The 20,731-nt window shown below is 35.0% G+C and overlaps 1 protein-coding gene across 5 annotated transcripts in view; it reads left to right on the forward strand.

Moving 5' to 3' along the window:
- SREK1 (splicing regulatory glutamic acid and lysine rich protein 1) overlaps positions 1-20,156 on the forward strand; it is a 46,522-nt gene extending 26,366 nt beyond the window's left edge. For 4 of the 5 annotated variants that reach the window (XM_019744136.3, XM_074328880.2, XM_088796533.1 and 1 more), the window contains 5 exons: positions 1,552-1,671; positions 2,043-2,405; positions 7,152-7,247; positions 13,156-13,300; positions 14,032-20,156. In XM_019744136.3, the coding sequence (XP_019599695.2) occupies positions 1,552-1,671; positions 2,043-2,405; positions 7,152-7,247; positions 13,156-13,300; positions 14,032-14,181 (874 nt within the window). In that variant the 3' untranslated portion in view covers positions 14,182-20,156. The remainder of the gene's footprint in view (positions 1-1,551; positions 1,672-2,042; positions 2,406-7,151; positions 7,248-13,155; positions 13,301-14,031) is intronic. The other variant, XM_019744145.3, reaches the window with a different exon arrangement.
- Positions 20,157-20,731: the final 575 nt, after the last annotated feature.

Consider the following 20,731-nt stretch of genomic DNA (forward strand, 5'->3'; position numbering starts at 1 on the left):
TATTAAAAATGTATGAAGATGCATGCATAATTTTATAAGGCATATAATAGATGAGTGATTCACTTGAAAATTAGCTGTTGGAAAACAAATTGTAACTAACTGGAAATGTGTTTAAAAGCAAGATTTCATTATCAATTGAGGGTTTTCTGGAGGTTTTTCTGGTTTCGTAGCATACCACAAGCATTTAACTATATGTATTTTTTTTATAGATACTTGTTTTAATTTAATTCATGAAAACATGACTATCAGGATGAGTTTTAATTATAAACATACTTGTAGAAGTTCATTTGGCCTCCTTGGAATAAATAAAGATGGAATTTAAAGTTTTCATTTCTATTAATTCTTGATGATGATGATGTTGTGAGTTAAGAGTTTTAAGCATTTACTCTATGCCAGAGACTGCTAGGCCATCAGTTTTCATACATCATCTGATTTAATCCTCATTGATAGCCCTAGAAGATGTAGGTGATACATGGTTCTTTCTCAACTTTATAGATGATGAAACTTAGGCTTAGAGAGATTAAGTGACTAGCCAGAGTTCTCAACAGCTAGTGTGTGGCAGAGCTGAGTGTCAGGGCCATATTGTCTGACTCCAGAGCTGGTGAGTCTCATAAATTTGTTATTAAAGTTGAGTGTATTGAATTTTGTTATATTTTAATACACAGTTCCTAGGATACTTCATTATGGAAAAAAAATCACATCATATAAGCAGTTATTTCAGTGGGGAAAAGGAACCTGGAGAATTTCACAATTGGAATAACAGTTATTTTTCCTGCAAGAATTCCAGTAATAAAGGTTTCTTTTAATAGCTATGTTTATACAGTTATAGAACCAAGGCCACGCAAATCCAACATTTGATTATATCTAGCTTTAACTCGTGAGTAATGATGTTTATTTTCCCGTCACACTAGTACAGTTGTTAGTACTGTACTACTTATAGATTCTTCTTAGCATGTGTTATGACAAACAGCACACAGCAGTTTATAGAAACTATTGAACTGTTAACTCCCTGTCAAGATAAGTTATAACCACAAGCAGGCATATCACATGCAAGCCTAGAGTTAAAGAAAATTTATGGTACGGAAACTTGGACCATAGGGGGAAAAGTCTTCTCTACTAACTGAGCATATAATAATTAGCAAACGAAATTTGTATGAAGAGACAGTTCATATAGCTACTAACATTATTTTACATTCTGTCTTCACAGATGCATATTCTGTTGTTTTATAAGACATTCTCGGAAAAAAATTAAAGAAAAAAAATTAGTAAAAGCCACATCTGAAAATACCAGTTTAAGTTTGACATAGGAAATAAGTTCTTTCTCTGTTTTTATCTTTGTATTCTGGACAATGACCTATTTGGTAAAGTTTCCAGGAAATAAATTTATTTCAGATAATTTAACTGAAGTATTATATAACATAGAATTTTAAAATACTGATATATATTTGTGGGATAGGGTTTAAATTTTTCTTATTTGATAGATGTCTTAAATATTTAAAAATTGAAATTCTAAGAAAAAGGTTTGACATTCTAAATTTTGTTTTTCTTTAGGAGTAGATCCCATAATAGATCACGTTCAAGACAAAAAGATAGACGTAGATCTAAGAGCCCGCATAAAAAACGATCTAAATCAAGAGAGAGACGGAAATCAAGGAGTCGTTCACATTCACGGTGAGTTTTTGGAAAATTAAGGTAATTTTTTTCATGACTTCATTTGTTAAAAATCTGTTGTGGTTTAGGTTTTTAATGAGAGAAAATAAACTTTTTCCTGATTGTTTTAGTAATGATTAATATTGGTTGCCATTGATTTGAATCTGATGGCCATTATGACTCATGAGGTTTCCAGGCTACTGTACTTACTTTTGCCTGGTAATTGTTTCATTTAACAGCTTCATATACAACTGAGTTACATATACATTTATATGTAATGTCTTAATAACTGTCATACATTGTTTTGTGTTAATTATTGAGGAAGGAGAGGGAGGTCCTTTTGGGGAGTGGAATTATTTCAGTTGTAAATCTATTTATTTTTGTTTTTAAAGGGACAAGCGAAAAGACAACCGAGAAAAGATCAAAGAAAAGGAAAGAGTGAAAGAAAAAGATAGAGAAAAAGAAAGGGAAAAAGAGAGAGACAGGGAAAAGGAACGTGAAAAAGAAAAGGAACGGGGTAAAAACAAAGAACGGGAAAAGGACCGAGATAAAGACAAGGAAAAGGACAGAGAGAGAGAACGGGAAAAAGAGCATGAAAAGGAGCGAGACAAGGAGAAGGAAAAGGAACAGGATAAAGAAAAGGAACGAGAAAAGGACAGATCCAAAGAGATAGATGAGAAAAGAAAGAAGGATAAAAAATCCAGAACACCACCCAGAAGTTACAATGCATCAAGAAGATCTCGTAGTACCAGCAGGTTTGATATACTTTAATTTTTTACCCAGGGGTTTAACTGATTTCAAATGAAAACATATATTTTAACTGAGGGGAAAAAATTGTGCAAGTGGAATCAGTATAATAATATCAGAACATTTGCCTCTACTTCCAGAGTAAGTGTTTCTCTAACAGGGAGCTTGACACAGTATTGAACCAATTTGAAAAGTTTTAACTATCCTTTGTAATTCATTATTTTAACCTGGTGGTGGTGGCAGTGGGCTGCTGCTGATTTTCTTGGAGGGTGGGATAGCAGGGGCAAGGTTTTTTTTTTTAAATATAGAAGAATTGATCTCTCAGGCTTCTACATTTCTTTGGAATGGTGGTGGTGTGTTAAGTTTTAATATGTAAAATGATTTCTAAAGTTGCAGTGTTAGTCGTTTCTGTCATTTAAGTTAATTTTTACTGCACTGTTTCATTGAGTGCATGGCATTTAAAATTTGGTTTTCTTTTGTCAATTTTAAGGTTTTGCTTTATTTTTAGGACTGTTCTTTCAATATATTAATAGGTACACTGCCAACAGGTGGCAGCAGGTTGCCATAGTAACAGTGGCAAAATGAGGACCTTCATTGAGTCAAGATTATCTAAACCTGCATCCATTACTCCAGATGATAACCATGACTATAAATAAATGGAAGTTCCTAACTTGTGTTAAACTATATTAAAAAGACTAAAGAGTATATATATATTAGCAAGTTTTAAAGATACTTTAAACATAATTTTTCAGAGAAAATATTATCTGAGACAGGAATGTGTGTGTGTGTGTACGTGTACACACACACATATATATTAAACTGTTTATTTAAAGGTCTTAGGGAGACCCAACCATTCCCAAAACACTTTTTTTTTTTCTGTTTTAAGATTTTATTGGAGAAGGGGAACAGGATTTTATTGGGGAACAGTGTGTACTTCCGGGAATTTTTCCAAGTCAAGTTGTCCTTTCATTTGTAGTTGTGGAGGGTGCAGCTCAGTTCCAGGGTCCAGTTGCCATTGTTAGTTACAGGGGGCACAGCCCAGCATCTCTTGTGGGAGTCGAACCGGCAACCTTGTGGTTGAGAGGACACACTCCAACCAACTGAGCCATCCGGGAGCTCAGCGGCAGCTCAGCTCAAGGTGCTGTGTTCAATCTTAGTTGCAGGGGGCAGAGCCCACCATCACTTGTGGGAGTCGAGGAGTCAAACCGGCAACCTTGTGGTTGAGAGCCCCCTGGCCCATGTGGGAATCGAACTGGCAGCCTTTGGTGTTAGGAGCACAGAGCTCCAACCACCTGAGCCACCGGGCTGATCCCCTATATTAAACTCTTTTAATAGCTTTTATAAAAAATTTTTTTTATGAGTTTATTTTGTCTTTACATTTTTTTTTTAAATTGGTGAATATTGGGAAACTGTGTTTCTCCAGGGCCCATCGGCTCCAACTCGTCCTTCAGTCTAGTTGTGGAGGGCGCAGCTCATTTCCAAATCCAGTTGCTGTTTTCAATCTTTAGTTGCTGGGGACACAGCCCACCATCCCATGCGGGAATTGAACCGGCAACCTTGTTGAGAGCTCGTGCTCTAACCAACTGAGCCATCCAGCCGCCCCTAATAGCTTATTCTTTTTTTGTTTTGTTTTTTAAAGATTTTATTGGGGAAGGGCAATAGAACTTTATTGGGGAACAATGTGTACTTCCAGGCCTTTTTTCCAAGTCAAGTTGTTGTCCTTTCAATCTTAGTTGTGGAGGGTGCCGTTCAGCTTCAAGTTGTTGTCCTTTCAGTCTCAGTTGTCGAGGGCGGAGCTCAGCTGCAGGTCCAGTTCCCATTGCTAGTTGCAGGGGCACAGCCCACCATCCCTTGCGGGAGTCGAAACTGGCAACCTTGTGGTTGAGAGCCCGCGCTCCGACCAACTGAGCCATCCGGCAGCTCAGAGGCAGCTCAGCTCAAGGTGCCTTAGTTGCAGGGGGTGGAGCCCACCATCCCTTGTGGGACTCGAGGAATTGAACTGGCAACCTTGTGGTTGAGAGCCCACTGGCCCATGTGGGAATCAAACCGGCAGCCTTCGGAGTTAGGAGCATGGAGCTCTAACCACCTGAGCCACCGGGCCGGCCTCCCCCTAATAGCTTATTCTTAATGCTAGTATTTGGTTAGGTAATTGCAAACGTTAATTGAGTGCTTTTACTATATACCAGATTTTATGTCTCAGCAGTTTTTCATGACTAACCTTATTTAACCCTCACAGTAAGCCTGTGACGACTATTATATTACCGTGGTTTTAAAACATGAGGAAACTGAAGCTTAGAGGAAACTTTCTGTCTTCTCTCTACTTCAGTATTAGAAGTATACTAGCTCTTTCTCTTTTTTAGAGATTAAGTTTGAGAATGCTCTAACCAGTACATGCTACCTGCTTTAAAAAACTTTCTCAGAAGCATAAAGTTGAAAGCAACAGTATGTGTTAAAATGGGATTTAAAATAAACCAGATCACTGGCATATTTTAGCACACTGAACCAAAAACTAAAGAATTAATTTAACCTCATTTACTGTGGGTATCAGTTGAGTCTTGCAACTGCCCATACACTGCACAGTGTTTTTATTGATTGTATGTCACACATTCTTTTGTGTTTATATGATTGTCTAGACATTTCACAACACCAAATAATGCTTTGATTCCTTTTAAATTCAGTTGAATTTATTTTTTCTGATGACTGAATTGTTTAATTTTTTTTTGTAGCCTATTTAAAAGGCTCTTGATATTTAAGAAAGTTCAGATGTTCATGTTCATTCCTAAATATATTCTTAAATAACCCCTGGGGCCTGGAGAATAAATGCTGACTAACATTAGTTCCTAAAGGTTCAGCAGTTTGGAATGTTTCATGCTTTCGGAAGAACTTGTTGAAGAGTTACAATTTCTCTACTGGTAGCATTTTTCTGCTTTTAAAGTGCTGTTGATTGTTTAGTAAATGGGAAATATTTTAACTATTCAGAAAAATAGTCTGCTTAATATTTTTATTTCCAACATTGTCTCCTAATCTATATTTTTAAAAAAAATTTTGGTATTTAAAAAATGTTTAATGCCTGAAAGCTACTATCGGTAAAGGTGAGTCCAAGAAAGGGAATAAAATATTTATTGAATACCTATCTTGTGCCAGACACTATGCTTGGTACTTTACTAGTATTATCCTAAATCCTCATAATAACACTGTAAAGCTTGTGTTATCTCCATTTTCCAGTTGGAAAAACTGAGATTCAGATTAAAAGTAATATGACCCCAGTTGTGCAGCTGGTAAAGTGTGGAACTAAAATTTAAATCTAATTCTAACCAATTCCAGTTTATCATACAACTGGCTGCTTTTTCTCAAATTAATTGATATTCTAGGTTGCTGCCTATCCAGTCTTAGCGCTCATGATCACCAGCTGGTAGTTGTTAGATATCCACCTGTACATAGTGCTTTCTGGATATACAAGTGAAGTTACACTGGTCAAGGCAGGGCCATTTCATGTAAACTGAAAGTCTGGAATATACTGACTTTCTTTTGCTGTGAATAAGTACTTCAGGTTTTTGCCCTGAGCTATTACAGAATAGCATTGATTGAATAAAATATTGTTGTCTAAGTTCCTCGTTAGGAAGTATAATTTTGAGGTATTCTTGAAATAAAATTGTACTGGAGGAGAGAGAGAGAGCCTTAGGTAGAGTTGGAATTGACTTACTTGTGTTCTCAAAGTTTTTGAGCTTTTCGGTTTTAACATCTGCCATATATACCCACATCTGAGCATTATTTAGGTTTTAATTTTATAAATGAAAAACAGACAAAATGTTTCATTAATCTAGAGTCAGTGTACGGAGGTGGTAAGAAGAACTTCAATTCTAGAAGACTTGATGCTTTCAGCTATGTGCTCACTAATTATCAGCTTCTTGTGAGACTGATCATTGGATATATCAATCATTTAACAAATATATCCTCATACCTCATCTCCTGAATTACGTACATCTTGAAATTCATTGTTTCTAAGTTGACCACCCTTAGAAATGAAGTAGTTAAGAGTATGCATATTTGCTAATATGGTAAGCAAAAATAGTTTTTAATAATAGTCTAGTAATTATTTTTTACTTCGTTATATTTAAATCCCAGGTTTTAAATATTTTACTTATATCTAAGCAACTTGTGCACTCAATTTTAAATTAATAGGACAACAGCAATGAAATGGTAGGAGATTGGAGGGTAAAGCAGTTTCTTCTAAGATAAATTGATGTAAATACTTTTTTAGAGATCTTCTAAATACTTAGGTCTAGAAAGTTCACATTTTGCAAGCCAACTTAGCTTGCAGTTCTTGAAAAGGCCTTGTTAACCTTGCTACAAAATAATCCACAGTGGGGCAGCAAGGAGCCAGATGCATGACAAAGGATCTGATAAGCAAAACACGGTTTAGATGCTAAGGAAAAACATACTTAACTTGCTTGAGAGATTCTGAAACATCCATTAATATGTTTTTCTACTCAGGAAATTATTGTTCAAATGAACTAGGTGAAACGAAGATCCTCTACCCTTTCATATGTGAAATCTTTTCATCAGTCTGTAAAATTTATGGTTCATAATGTGACCTGCATTAAAATTAGATAATAGAATGTGCTCAAAAATGACATAAGTTTAAACTGGCCTCTGAAGAATACTATTTACTTCAGAGCATTAAGAACCCTTCTGCTTTTGCATATTTGAATTGCCCTTTATTTAAATTGCTGTTTTTTTATCTTGACTTTCAGGGAAAGGCGTAGGAGGAGGAGCCGGAGTTCTTCCAGATCCCCAAGAACATCCAAAACCATAAAAAGGAAATCTTCTAGGTCTCCATCCCCGAGGAGGTAAGTTGAAAGTGTGTGCTAAAACTGAGGAGGAAGCAGGGGGAAGACGTTCTCCCTTCAGTCTCGTTTTTAAACTTCATATTTTGAGGCTGTAATATGTAATAGGTTTGGATGGTTCAGAAATCAAAACAGTATAAAAAGTTATACATTGATAGGTCTTAATTTCCACTTACGTGCCCATCTACTCTGTCCCCATAAATAATGACTTTATTTTTTTGTATGTTCTTCTAGTTTTGTACACATACAAGATGAGGATATATATAGTTTTTATTTTCATCTTTCTTATACAAAAGGTAGCACAACATATACACTGTTGTTCACTAACTGTTATCACTTAACTACCAGATCTTTCCATATTCATCAGAGAGAACTGCTTCATTCTTTTTTACAACTGCATGGACTTCCGTTGTGTGATAGTACCTTAGTTTATTTAACCATCCTGCAGTAGAATGGGTTTCCTTAATTTTCCTATTATAAATTATACAATGCTGTAATGAATAGTTTTGGACTTACATCATTTTGTAGTGTGCAAGTATGTAGGAAATTTTTCCAGAAATGGTAATGTTGGGTCAGAGGATAAGTGTGTTTGCAATTTTGAGGGCTATTTCCATTTGCCCTCCATAAGGGTTGGCAGCACCTTGTACTTCAACCAGTTGCATATGAGAATCCTGTTTCCCTTTAGCTGTGCTATGTTATATTATCAAAGTTGTAGAATTTTTGTCCATCTGATAGACAAAAAATGGTACCAACATATAGTAATTTTAGTTGCATTTCTCTTAAAGGTAATAATCTCTTCATACAGAGATTGAAAGCCACTTGTATTTCCTTTTCTGTGAATTGTCTATATACTTTGCCTATTTTTCTATGGAGTCTGTTTTTTTACTGTTTTCAAAAAGGAGCTCATTTGGTATTAGGGAGATCATTCTTTAGTACTTTGATTTCATCATTCTTAGTTTGTCATTTCTTTTTAGGAATTGTTTATGAAACTTGATTTTACAAATGTTTTTGATTTTTATATAATTTAATCTCCCATTTTCTGTCTTTTATGACTTCTAGATTTTGAGTCATAAATTTAAAAAAGTCTTTTTCCATTGCAAGGTTATGACTAATTTTCACATTGTTTTTTCTTGGACTTTATGGTTTTATTTTTATATTTAAATCTGATCCATCAGGAGTTTATCCATTTGGTGCATATGGCTTATGGGTCCAATTTTATTTTATTTTTCCAAATGCTTCTCTATTGTTATAATACCATTTATTAAAAACTCAGTTTTTCTTGGGACGGCCAGTTAGCTCAGTTGGTTAGAGCGTGGTGCTCTTAACAAGGTTGCCAGTTCGATCCCCACATGGGCCACTGTGAGCTATGCCCTCCACAACTAGATTGAACCAACTACTTGACTTGGAGCTGATGGGTCCTGGAAAAACACACTTAAATAAATACAAGTAAAAAAACAAACCAAAAAAACCTCAGTTTTTCTAACACTAGTTTGATATGTTGCCTTTGTCATGTACTACATGTTCTATCTGTTGGTGTCTATTTCTGGGCCTTCTGTGCTGTTGGATTGGTCAGTGTCTCATGCTTTTAGTTATTCAGATTGTACAGTATCTCTTAGTATCTAGTAAGGCCTGTTCTTCGCCACACCCCCGTTGTTCTTTTTTGAGCCTTCCTGACCATTGCATGTTTATTTTTCCATTTGAGCATAAGAGTCAGTTGTCTAGGTTCTAGAAATAAAACCTATTGATGATTTACTACAGTTGATTACGTTTATTAGAGAAAGTTGATAAGGAGCTTTATTAACAAAGCTTTATGATGGTGAATCTTTCTATCCAGGAACATGATACATCTTTCTGCTTATTAGGCCCATCTTGAGTGTTTTGCAGTGTTGGTTTCATGTAGATTTTATGTATTTCCTAGGTTATTTTTACTTTTTTTTGTTGCTCTTGTAAGAGAGGTCTTTTCATTCATTATGTCATCTAATTGGATGTTGAGTTTCTACATAGGAAGGTATTGATTTCTGTATATTTTTTCGTACAACTAACTTACTGATAAGTCATAGTTTTTCAGTTGGTTTTCTGTGATTTTTCTAGGTATAGAAAAGAGAAATTTATAAAAAGCTTTGCCATAGTGTAAGGAACATATTTCCCAGCAGGGGTCTTTTGTTCATTTGCTTGTGGGTTATTGTTTTTAGGTGAGAATAATGGAAGGCATAGGATGCTATAGAAATGGCCATATTTGTATTTAAAAAAAAATTGCTTAGGAAAGTCGAAACTTTTCTCAGGGCGGCTGGATGGCTCAGTTGGTTAAGTAGCGCGAGCTCTCAACAACAAGATTGCTGGTTCAATTCCCGCATGGGATGGTGGGCTGCGCCCCTGCAACTAAGATTGAAAACGGCTACTGGACTTGGAGCTAAGCTGCGCCCTCCACAACTAGATTGAAAAACGACTTGGAACTGATGGGCCCTGGAGAAACACACTGTTCTCCAATTAAAAAAATAAAATTATATATTAAAAAAACTTTTCTCAGTTGCAAACTTAGACAAAAAGATATATATTCACAAGGTGTCACTCTCTCCCCTATTCGTTTTACCTTGTTTTCCCTCCACCTTCTGTAAGTGACCAATTGTTTATTTTAGCCTTCCTTTCTTTTTGCAAAATTAAGCAGATACATATACTTGAATTTCTCCTTTCTTCACAAAAGACAGTATGTAATATGTACACTGTGTGTGTGTGTTGGGAGGGGGGCAGTGACTGTATCAAGCACCACCTTCACCCTGAGTAACTTTTTAAAATGAGAAATAATTCACATCATAAAATTTACCGCTTTAAATGTGCAATTCAGTGGTTTGTTTGTTTATGTATGTTCACTGTGTTATGTAACCATCACTGCTACTTAATTTCAGAACATTTTTCATTTCAAAGAAAGCTCATACCCATTAGCAGTTATTCTCCATAGCTCCTGAGAGCCACTAATCTATTTCCTGTCTCTGTAGATTTGCCACATATAATATGTGTGGTCTTTTGTGTCTGTCTTCTTTGAATGTAATGTTTTTAAGTTTCATGCATATCGTAGCATGAATTACTCCTTTTTGTGGGTGAATCATATTCCAGTGTGTGGATACAACCATGTTTTATTTATACATTCATTAGATGATGGATATTTAGTATTGTTTCCATTTTTTGGATATTATGAATAATACTGCTATGTACATTCATGTATAAGTTTTTGTGTGGAACCATGTTTTCATTTCTCTCAGGAGTGGTAATTGCTGAGCCACAGTTACACTCTATCTGACAAACACACTGTTTTCCAAAGTAGCTATGGCAGTTTACATTCCTGTCAGCAAAGTACAGGGTTCCAGTTGCTTCCACGTGCTCACTGACACTTGTTCTTGTTTGTCTCTGATTATAGTCATTCTTGTGAGTGTATAGTGGTGTCTCATTGTGCTTTTAATTTACATTTATTTCATGATTAGTGATACTGAGCTTTTTTTCCCCTGTGCTTATTGTCCATTTTTGTACCTTTGGAGAAATGTCTATTCAAGTTTTCTGTCCATTTTGAATTGGGTTGGTTTTTTGTGTTTAAGTTGTAGGAATTCTTATATTCTGGATATTAATCCCTTACCAGATACATGATTTACAACTATTTTCTCCCATTCTGTGGGTTGTCTTTTCACTTGCTTGATAGTGTCCTTTGCACAAAAGTTTTTAATTTTGATGAAGTCAAATTTATTTTTCCATTTGTTGCCTTTGCTTTTGCTTTGCTCCAAGAATTCATTGCTAAATTCAATGCCATGAAGATTTCCCCTATGTTTTCTTCTAAGAGTTTTATAGTTTTAGTTTACATGTTTAGGTCTTTGATCCATTTTGAGTTAATTTTTACACGTGGTGTAAAGTAGGGGTTCAGCTTCAGTCTTTGCATATGGATGTTCAGTTTCCCACCACAATTTGTTGAAAAGGTTGTCCTCTTCCCATAGAATGGGTCTTGGCAGTCTTGTGAAAAATCATTTGACCATACATGTGAGTTGTTTTTTGGGTTTTCTATTCTGTTCCATTGCTCTGTACAAGGTGTGATCAACTAATATGGTGAATGTATAAATAAAAAAAAATTTTTTACAGTAAAAATCATGGTGCCATTAATCCCCCTCAAAATACAACCACCTCCCTACAACAAACACACTTATCCCATCGTTCTTGCCACTTTCTGAAGCAGTTCTGGAATCTTCTGTTGTGTCTTTAGTTCAGCTGTCATGACTGCCTTGATGTCCTGAATTGATTTAAAACATTTACCTTTCATCGTCATTTTCACTTTGGGGAAGAGCCAGAAGTTGCACGGTGCCAGATCCGATGAATAAGGTGGATGAGGACACACCGTAATGTTTTTGTTTGACAGAAATTGCCGTACCAGAAGTGAAATAGTTTTACATATTAACCATTTTGAATTAATTCCAGACATCCAGACAACCACAACAGCTCAACTAAAGACACTTACTACAGAGGACTTCCAGAACTGCTTCAGAAAGTGGCAAGAACGATGGGATAAGTGTGTTTGAAACAAGGGAGAGTACTTTGAGGGGGATTACATGACAATGTGTCCTTTATAGTAATAATTCTTTGAGTACTCTTGCCATCTTAACAATATTTAAGTCTTCTGTTCTATGAACATGGAATGTTTTCCCATTTATTTGTCTTTATTTCTTTCAGCATTTTTTTCCCCTTGGTTAAATTTATTGCAAAGAATTTTCTTAGGAATGTTAGATGAGCTTTTCTTGACTTGAGGAGTTATGTGTAAAGATAAACATACACACACAAATGTGTTGCAAATATATTGTCTTGATTTGTCATTTTTCTTTTGAATATGCTAATAGTGTTTTTTTACCTTGCAAAATTTATGTAAGGCAAATCTTTTCTTTTATTGGACCTGAAATTTGGTTATGGTTAAAAAATCTTTCCCTTCACTCACGTTATAAAGAAATTTGACTATATATTGTTTCATTGGAAAAACTTAGGTCTTCAATCCATTTGCATTTATTAATTTATATGGAATGAGATATGGATCCAATGTTAACACTTAATCAAATAATAATCCAGTTATGTCCAAACCTTTTATTTATAAATGATCATCTTTTCCCTAGTGATTTGAGATGCCACCTTTGTTATACTAAATTTTCATATGAATTTAGGTTTGTTTCCTAAGTGTGTTTATTTGTTCCACTGGTCTTTGTGTTTATTTTTAAACTATTCATAATTAAGAGAAGAAAGTTTAGAATTCCATATTAGGGTTAACTATTTTGAGTAGAAGCTATCTATTATGCTTCTGATGGGAAATGCATTATTTTTTTCCTCTAATTTTAAGGGTCTGTTATTTTTATAAATAGAACTTGATCTTTCCGTCTTCTGCTTAACTTTTGCTCTTGAATTGCGGGGCTTCTTTGTAATGGTGACTGCTTAGGGCACATGGGACAATAGGTTATTTGAAGTTCCAATTTTCCTAATAGTCATTCAGTCCTACCTGGGAGCCACATCTTATTCTTTATCTTTTTCATTCCTTTGTGCTAATTCATTTTTTGCTTTGAAAAGGTGGGTTAAAAAGTTATATTTGGTTTTATTTTATCCTAATTACAGTAGATAAACAAATCTCAAAAGTTTCAAAATGAATTGAAAATACCAAATTGTGTTTTATGTGAATATAGGAGGCCTCTGTGAAAATAACTTGTGTATCTTTAAAAAATTAATTAGGGTGTGGATGGAGTAGGTTGGATTATAGGTCCCATTTATGTTACTTGGTCAAACCAGATTACTGATAGGCTTATTTACAATGCATTAGTGTTAGATAAGACTGTATTGTCAACAATATAGCAGGTCTTTAATTTCTTAAAAGTTAACTGACATATTATCAATATTCTTATAGCAGAAATAAGAAAGATAAAAAGAGAGAGAAAGAAAAGGATCATATAAGTGAAAGAAGAGAGAGAGAACGTTCCACCTCTACAAGAAAGAATTCTAATGACAGAGATGGGAAGGAAAAATTGGAGAAGAACAATACTTCACTTAAAGTAAGCAACCATCATTCAGTGTTTAGGTTTTGAATAATTAATAATTGAGATTCTTTATTGCGTAGAAGAAATTTTAGGCTAAAATAGCTCCTTGAGGGCAACAGCATCTTGTATGATTTTCTATTCTTTCATATTTGTTAAATTGACAATCTTTTAAAACTAAATTTTGAAGTGATGAGATAAGAGCTAACTAAAATTTAAACAATTACATTCCTTACTTTAGAAAGTCAGAATGGCATACAATAAGAAAATTTTTAGACTGTCTACATGTAACAGATGTATTTGATTTTATGCTAGGATTTCTACTCGATGCCATTTTCTTCAGTATGTTTGTTTCAACAAATGTGACAGATGTTCTTTCGTTACTGGTTTTTGCTTCTTTGGTATCCAGATTGTAAATCTACCCTGGTATCTTTGGGAGGTATTCTACTCTTTCAGCAGACCTGTCCCACTTTTTGAAGTCAGTGAGCAGCACTTACTGAACACTTCCTTAGAATTTCTGTTCATCTATTTTATTCTAACTTAATTTCTATGGAGTATCCATCTTTTATTAGAAATACAGAAGACATACTGATACATGCTTGTATAACCTATTTATGTGAAAAGGTTATGGGAGAAAATATCCAGGTTTATTAATTCAGAAAAGATATAGTTACATATTTTAGCTATAAGCAGATGTAGCAGGCAACTCAAGAAAAATAATTAAATGTTTATCTTAACATTCATTGCAGGAGAAAGAGCACAATAAAGAACCAGAATCCAGCGTGGGCAAAGAAGTAGATGACAAGGATGCACCGAGGACTGAGGAAAACAAAGTACAGCAAAATGGGAACTGTCAGCCAAACGAGGAAAACCTCTCCACCAAAACAGAAGTGGTATAGGACCAACGGATGCACCTCTAAACACATGCTGGAATCACATCCAAAGCTTTTAATTCTCTTAACAAGTTAAACAGTGAAGAAATCCAGTTGATCAAAAAGATAGCTAACAGCTTTTCTAGTTGTTAGGTGACTTTGGCCATCTTGTTACTAAGAAAATAAAGCATGGACATCATGAAAGTAACATATGTTACCCAAACTCATCTTCTAAAATCTGTACATTTCCATGGTGGCTGACACACTTGTCATGTGGTTTGTTAGTGTTTGCCAAGAAACATTACAAATAAATGGGACAAGGATTCAAATTTGTACTATCCATAAAGACTGGAGACAAGCATTGGAGGCTCTTTTAAAAAGTGCTAGTTACTGAATTTTGTATTGTTTTACCTTTTTTTTTTTTTTTTTACTTTCAATATATGCAGATTGATGATGTGCTTGAAATCGGTGCAAATATATACCCACCCTTGTCAGTGCAGAATATGTAAGAAGTTTTAACATTTACTTCACAGGATTTATAGTGATTGTGTTAAATTCTCACTGTTGTGTTTTCTTTTCCTCACTGTTTAGGACAGCAGTTTTCCTTTAAGATAGTGTTACATATTAAATTGCTTAAATAAGTGGATTAAAAAACAACTGATGATGCATGCTACTACTGTTCTCTTTCAAAAGGAAGAACAGCAGCTGTGTTTGAATACTAATAACAATGCATTAGTATTCAGTGTTTAGAATCATTGGTTTTCCCCACAAAGTAAGCACTTCTTTTTGAACTTTTGACATTTCCAAGCTTTATTATGAATAATACTGCAGTGTGTATGGTCAGCTGTAGGTGGCAAAAGTGTCATTATAAAAAGAAAACTGGGTTTTCAGAATGGGCTATGGGAGCACAAGCTGAAGCTTTAGTGCCTTCTACAATGCGGTATACTGTTTGCTAGAATTTTATATGTGCTAGTCATTCTCAGTTCATACGGAATTTAGATGGATATTCCATTCACTCCTGCAGAGAAGTGTGCAAGTTATATGTCAGAAGAGCATCTTAGTTCTAATATGAGAGGGAGGTCCTGTTTTCAAGAATGACTTTAGAGCTTAAAATGACAGTGCAGTTTTGGGACCATCAGTTTTATACTGTGATTGAAAATGAAGCATGTTCTTAATTTACTTAAAGCAAACCGTTTAGTTGTCTACATTGGATGGCCTTAATTATTACCTCTCAATCATCTTCTCATAAGTGATGTTATACAGAAATTGTAGGAGAATATGTGAGGTTATTTGTTTTATGTTTAAGGATATGTTTACTTGAGTTTAAAATATAGGTCATCCATTATTCTTAGATTCACTTTTTGCAGAAAGTATGTAAGTAGTAAAACGACAACATTGCTAATATTTGCCCCCAAAACCGTAACTGATGGTGTCAGGATTCTTTTCATTATTGTTATATTTCCAGAAAAGTTAAAACCTTTTAATTAGCATGTTACTGAAAAATCAAGTATAGTTATTTTAATGCACTCTAATACAATCAAATTACTCAGTTGCCTTACCTCATGGGAAGTTATTTATAGATTTAAAAAGCTAAGTAGCACATCAATTACTTGGTTTCAACTTGAGTTTTCTTTTAGTGTTAATACTATTGAAACTTAAGTATTTGGTGGAGAATGGAAATTCCCTTATTGCAAGTAATGAAGCCTGGTTTGATTATGAAGCTGCTTAATTACTCTTCATGTGTCCAGAATTACTGTGGTATTTTTTTCCTTTTTGTCACTGTGTACATTAAAAAGTTTGAAAATGCTTTACTATGTAAAGTATAGATGGTCATTTTAATCATTCAACCACATACGGTTGGCTGGTAAACAGCTTATTCTGATACAAGAATGCTTGGTGCATATGGAAAGATCGTGAAGGAGTGTGTCTTGCATCAACAGCTGTCTTATTTATGATATGTAAGTAGAATAGAGCAAATGTTTGAAGCTTTGTTATTTTTAGTACCATTTCTCTAATAAAGCTAAGTATTTTAGAGGAAAGTATTTGTTTATGCATTTCAAACAGCATCTTAGTGTTATCCTGTTCTTATTTTAGTTGCCATAGAAATTGTTTTGACATGGAGAGTGCATGTTTGTGTGGTGTCTATAAAAACAATCATTTAAAGTTTGAGTGTTTTCTTGTACTCTGGACTCTATTAAATGTTTTTTATGTTGTAATTAACATTTAATTTGGGTCCTGGTAATTATTTTTCTTGAATTTATTCAGCTTTAAAATAAAGAAAGACACTAATATGTAAAGTTGGGCATGAGTAGGAATACAAAAGATCTGGAGAAAGTGAAATAATTTTCTTAAACGTGCTTATCGAAGCATGGCTTTCTAGGGTCTTGAAATTTAGTGGGATCTGTGTGTGAGAGTATATTTTCTCTTTGTTCACTTATAAAAGCTGATGTATTTTTTTGTTTATTATTTTCTTTCAAGATATTTTTTTTTTCTCTAAGACTTCCTTTTTATTCTAGATAGATGTTGTCAGAAAAACTTGAGGTAAGGCCAAGAAGACAGCCATTTTATACTTGTTAACCTTCTGTAATTATCGTTTTTAGCTTGATCATACAGAGAGTGCACTCTGTTCCTTAAATTGTAATGGCTCTTCATCATTCCAGACAAATTCTGTTGGTCCTCTTGTTCTTGTTTTTTTTTATCATGCACCTTGAACTGGTAATGTAAGATGCTCCTTCATAAAAGGCATCTAGTTTCACGTGAGAAGATAAGTATAAATCCTTAACTTATGCAACTGTCTCTTTAGTTATTATTTTCCATCTAACTTAAAATTGCAAACACTAATTAGCTTATGATTTTGTTTAGAATTCTTTGTCTCAGTAGGTTCAGTGTGTACTATGTCGATCTTCAGAAGTGTTAGAGGCCCAAATTTTGACATGCCCAATTAAAAACAAACTGGCGTACAGAATCAATGTTTTTGTCAAAAAAAGAAAGTAGTATCTTGTGATATTTTCAGGACCCCCATTCATACATCGTGTTTCCCTGAAAATAAGACCTAGCCGAACAATCAGCTCTAATGCGTCTTTTGGAGCAAAAATTAATATAAGACCTGGTATTATATCATATATCATACCCAGTCTTATAGTAAAATAAAACTGGGTCTTATATTAATTTTTGCTCCAAAAGATGCATTAGAGCTGGTTGTCCGGCTAGGTCTTACTTTCAAGGAAACACGGTAAGTGTATATATCATTTATATATATATATATATGTGTGTGTGTGTGTATGTTGCTATCTTTATCTGAAAACTTAGAAAACTTGATCTAAATCAAGTGAAGATAGTATTCAAGTTTAAGGATTATAATATATAGTAATAGGCTTTTAAAGGTTAAAAATATTCAAAATAATATGATTTTATTGAAATCTTCAGTAGTTGAATTAGCAATTAAAATAAATCCTTTTGAAAGGATATATTGAATAACATTTCAATGAGTCATTTCTTATTTTCACTAAAAGATAGTATCTGAATTTAATTGGGTGGGTTATAAAGTAGAGCAACTTCAACAAAGTACGTTCCTTATATGTTTAAATTTTTAAAAAATTTTCACTAATGTGTTTTATTTTATCATGTTTGTTTACTAATTCATTTAACATTGAATTGTTCTCAAATTTAAAAAGTTTTCAAATTTGAAAGGTGTTCTTCAAAGGACTAAATTATATTTCTGGATGCAGAAGTCTAGTATACGAGGTGTGATCAAAAACTATGGTGAATATTTGCATTTATTACAATAAAAGACACATTGCCATTAATCCCCCTCAAAGTACTCCCTCGTGCTTCGAACACGTTTATCCCATCATTCTTGCCTTTCCTGAAACAGTTTTGGGAGCCCTCTGTCGTGTCTTTAGTTGTGCTGTTGTGGCTGCCACGATGTCCTGAATCTTTTTCACTTTGGGGCAGAGCCAGAAGTTGCATGGTGCCAGATCCAGTGAAAAAGGTGGACGAGGACACACCGTAATGTTTTTTTTTTTTTTTTTAAAGATTTTATTGGGGGAAGGGGAACAGGACTCCACTGGGGGACACTGCGCTCTTCCAGGCCTTTTTTTCCAAGTCAAGCTGTTGTCCCTTCAATCTCAGTCGCGGAGGGTGCTGTTCAGCTTCAAGTTGTTGTTCTTTCAGTCTTAGTTGTGGAGGGCACAGCTCAGCTCCAGGTCCAGTTTCCGTCGCTAGTTGCAGGGGGCACAGCCCACCATCCCTTGCGGAGTCGAACCGGCAACCCTGTGGTTGAGAGGACGCGCTCCAACCAACTGAGCCATCCAGGAGGCAGCTCAGCTCAAGGTGCCGTGTTCAACCTTAGTTGCAGGGGGCAGAGCCCACCATCCCTTGCGGGACTTGAGGAGTTGAACTGGCAACCTTGTGGTTGAGAGCCCACTGGCCCATGTGGGAATCGAACCGGCAGCCTTCGGAGTTAGTAGCATGGAGCTCTAACCGCCTGAGCCACCGGGCCGGCCCCCGTAATGTTTTTATTTGACAGAAATTGCCACATACCAGAAGCGATGTGTGACACACAGCATTGTCATAATGGAGGCTGATTTACAGCGCACTTTAAAACACACCTTCTCTCAACTGTACACGACGGACTGCACCGAACCAGTTAAAACTTGTCACACACTGTTACTGAGGTTCGATGCACTACTTCCCGAATTGAAGATCCCTGCCTTTCCGTTGGATGGCACAGCATTTGCCATATTGTTTGATCATAATGGAAAGGCTCCATGTCACACATCGCTTCTGGTACGGCAATTTTTGTCAAAAACATCAGTGTGTGTCATCACCTACCTTACTTACCAAATCTGGCACTGTGTGACCTCTGGCTCTCCCCCAAAGTTAAAATGACCATGAAAGGTAAATGTTTTTAATCAGTTCAGGACATCGAGGCAGCCACGACAGTGCAAATAAAGACAAAAAAGGGGACTTCCGGAACTAAGTGGCAAGAACTATGGGATAAGTGTGTTTGAAGCAAAGGGGAGAATTTTGAGGGGGATAAATGCCAATGTGTCTTTCACTGTAATAGATTTTTCTGTTTTAAACATTCACCGTATTGTTTGACCGCACCTCGTAAATGTAATAAAATAATCTTTTCAAATAAAATTGACTTTCCTACTTAATCTTGGGTTTGTGGGTGAATTTGTTTTTCTAAGTACATTTTTATTGGTGATTCTTCCCAGAGACCAATACATTATTTCAAAAATAAAAGCTAAAGCTAGGAGTGATTTTTTTGGTCCATATTCTGTTAGGTTGGATTTAGTAGCTAATAACTAGACTTTTTTCCCATGCTATTTTAATATACTTTTGTAGTTTCTAGCAACTTATTACGCTTTTTAGTTTATATTTAATATACCATTTCTTAATCTTTTGATTTTAAGAGCAAGTTTGTAGTCTGTTGCCTGATTTTTTAATTTAATTGTATCTAGCTAACGTTTTAATTTTGAAAATAGGCGACTTTTGGGAAACCACATATTTTACAGCTGATATTTCCTTTCCCAGGATTGGAATGAATAACAGTTCCCTCCATTCTTGATTAACCTTTCTTTATTTCCTAAACGGATGATTTCTTAACTATATTAAGTTCAAATTCATGAAAATAATACTGAGAGAATTAAGAGTTGGAAGAGATTGAGTTCCACTAGTTTAAGGTTACTAGTAGGCAGAAAACTTGAACAGTCTAGAATTCCCTTACTTCCACAGGTTACGTTTGGTGTATTGTGTACGTGTGTAGGTAGTTCAGTCTAATGGTTAGATATTACTCTTAATTAGGTTAATACCATAGTGCTCTTTACATAATGCTGTGGATTATCAAGGGGAGTGTAAAACTTGAACATGAAGATGCTGCATAGGTGGTGTACATTTCTGTGAGTAGGACTACTAAGTGGTACTAGTAAAGATTTACCAAATGATGCTGCTATTGTGTTGTTATATTTTTAATAAAATTAAAATCTTAAAATCTTGCCACTCTTGAGTACTAATTTTACCTATTTCTGACATTTGCACATTTACAGCTTATTTTTATAACTGAAATGTAATAATACGTTATTCCAGGATTTCAAAATTACTACCAATAGGTATTTGAACATTGGCCAGTCTTCATGTTCTGTGGCAATAACTTGACTCAAAGGCTTTGCATATTAAGGGTTTTGGCGTGTCCTAGTAAGTGATAACTGATTTTGAAATCCCCCTTTTGTTTTCAGAATCAGATTCTTAGTAGGGTATTTGTGCAATGAAAATTGTCACTGCTTGTCTTTTAAAGCAATTGGAATGCCTTCTCCCATTCATCAGAAGTATAGGTCCCCATTTGGTGACTGAGCTGTGTACTCAGGGTGGTCATTTAAATGAGAACCTATTAGTCAAAAGTGCCTCTTTTAAAAAATGAGACCGCTATCAGATATGTAAATTGGAATTCTGTATGACCTGATGGTTTGGTTGGTCCAGAGATGGTGATGCTGTATGGCTGTATGCATTGATTTCTCTATGTAGGCCAGCTGTTTTAGTGGCCTTCTGTGATTAAAAGCCATGAGCCGTTTTG

Source organism: Rhinolophus sinicus, chromosome 3 (genome assembly GCF_057876585.1).
Source record: "Rhinolophus sinicus isolate RSI-liver-muscle chromosome 3, RSI-T2T, whole genome shotgun sequence".
Lineage (NCBI taxonomy): Eukaryota > Metazoa > Chordata > Mammalia > Chiroptera > Rhinolophidae > Rhinolophus > Rhinolophus sinicus.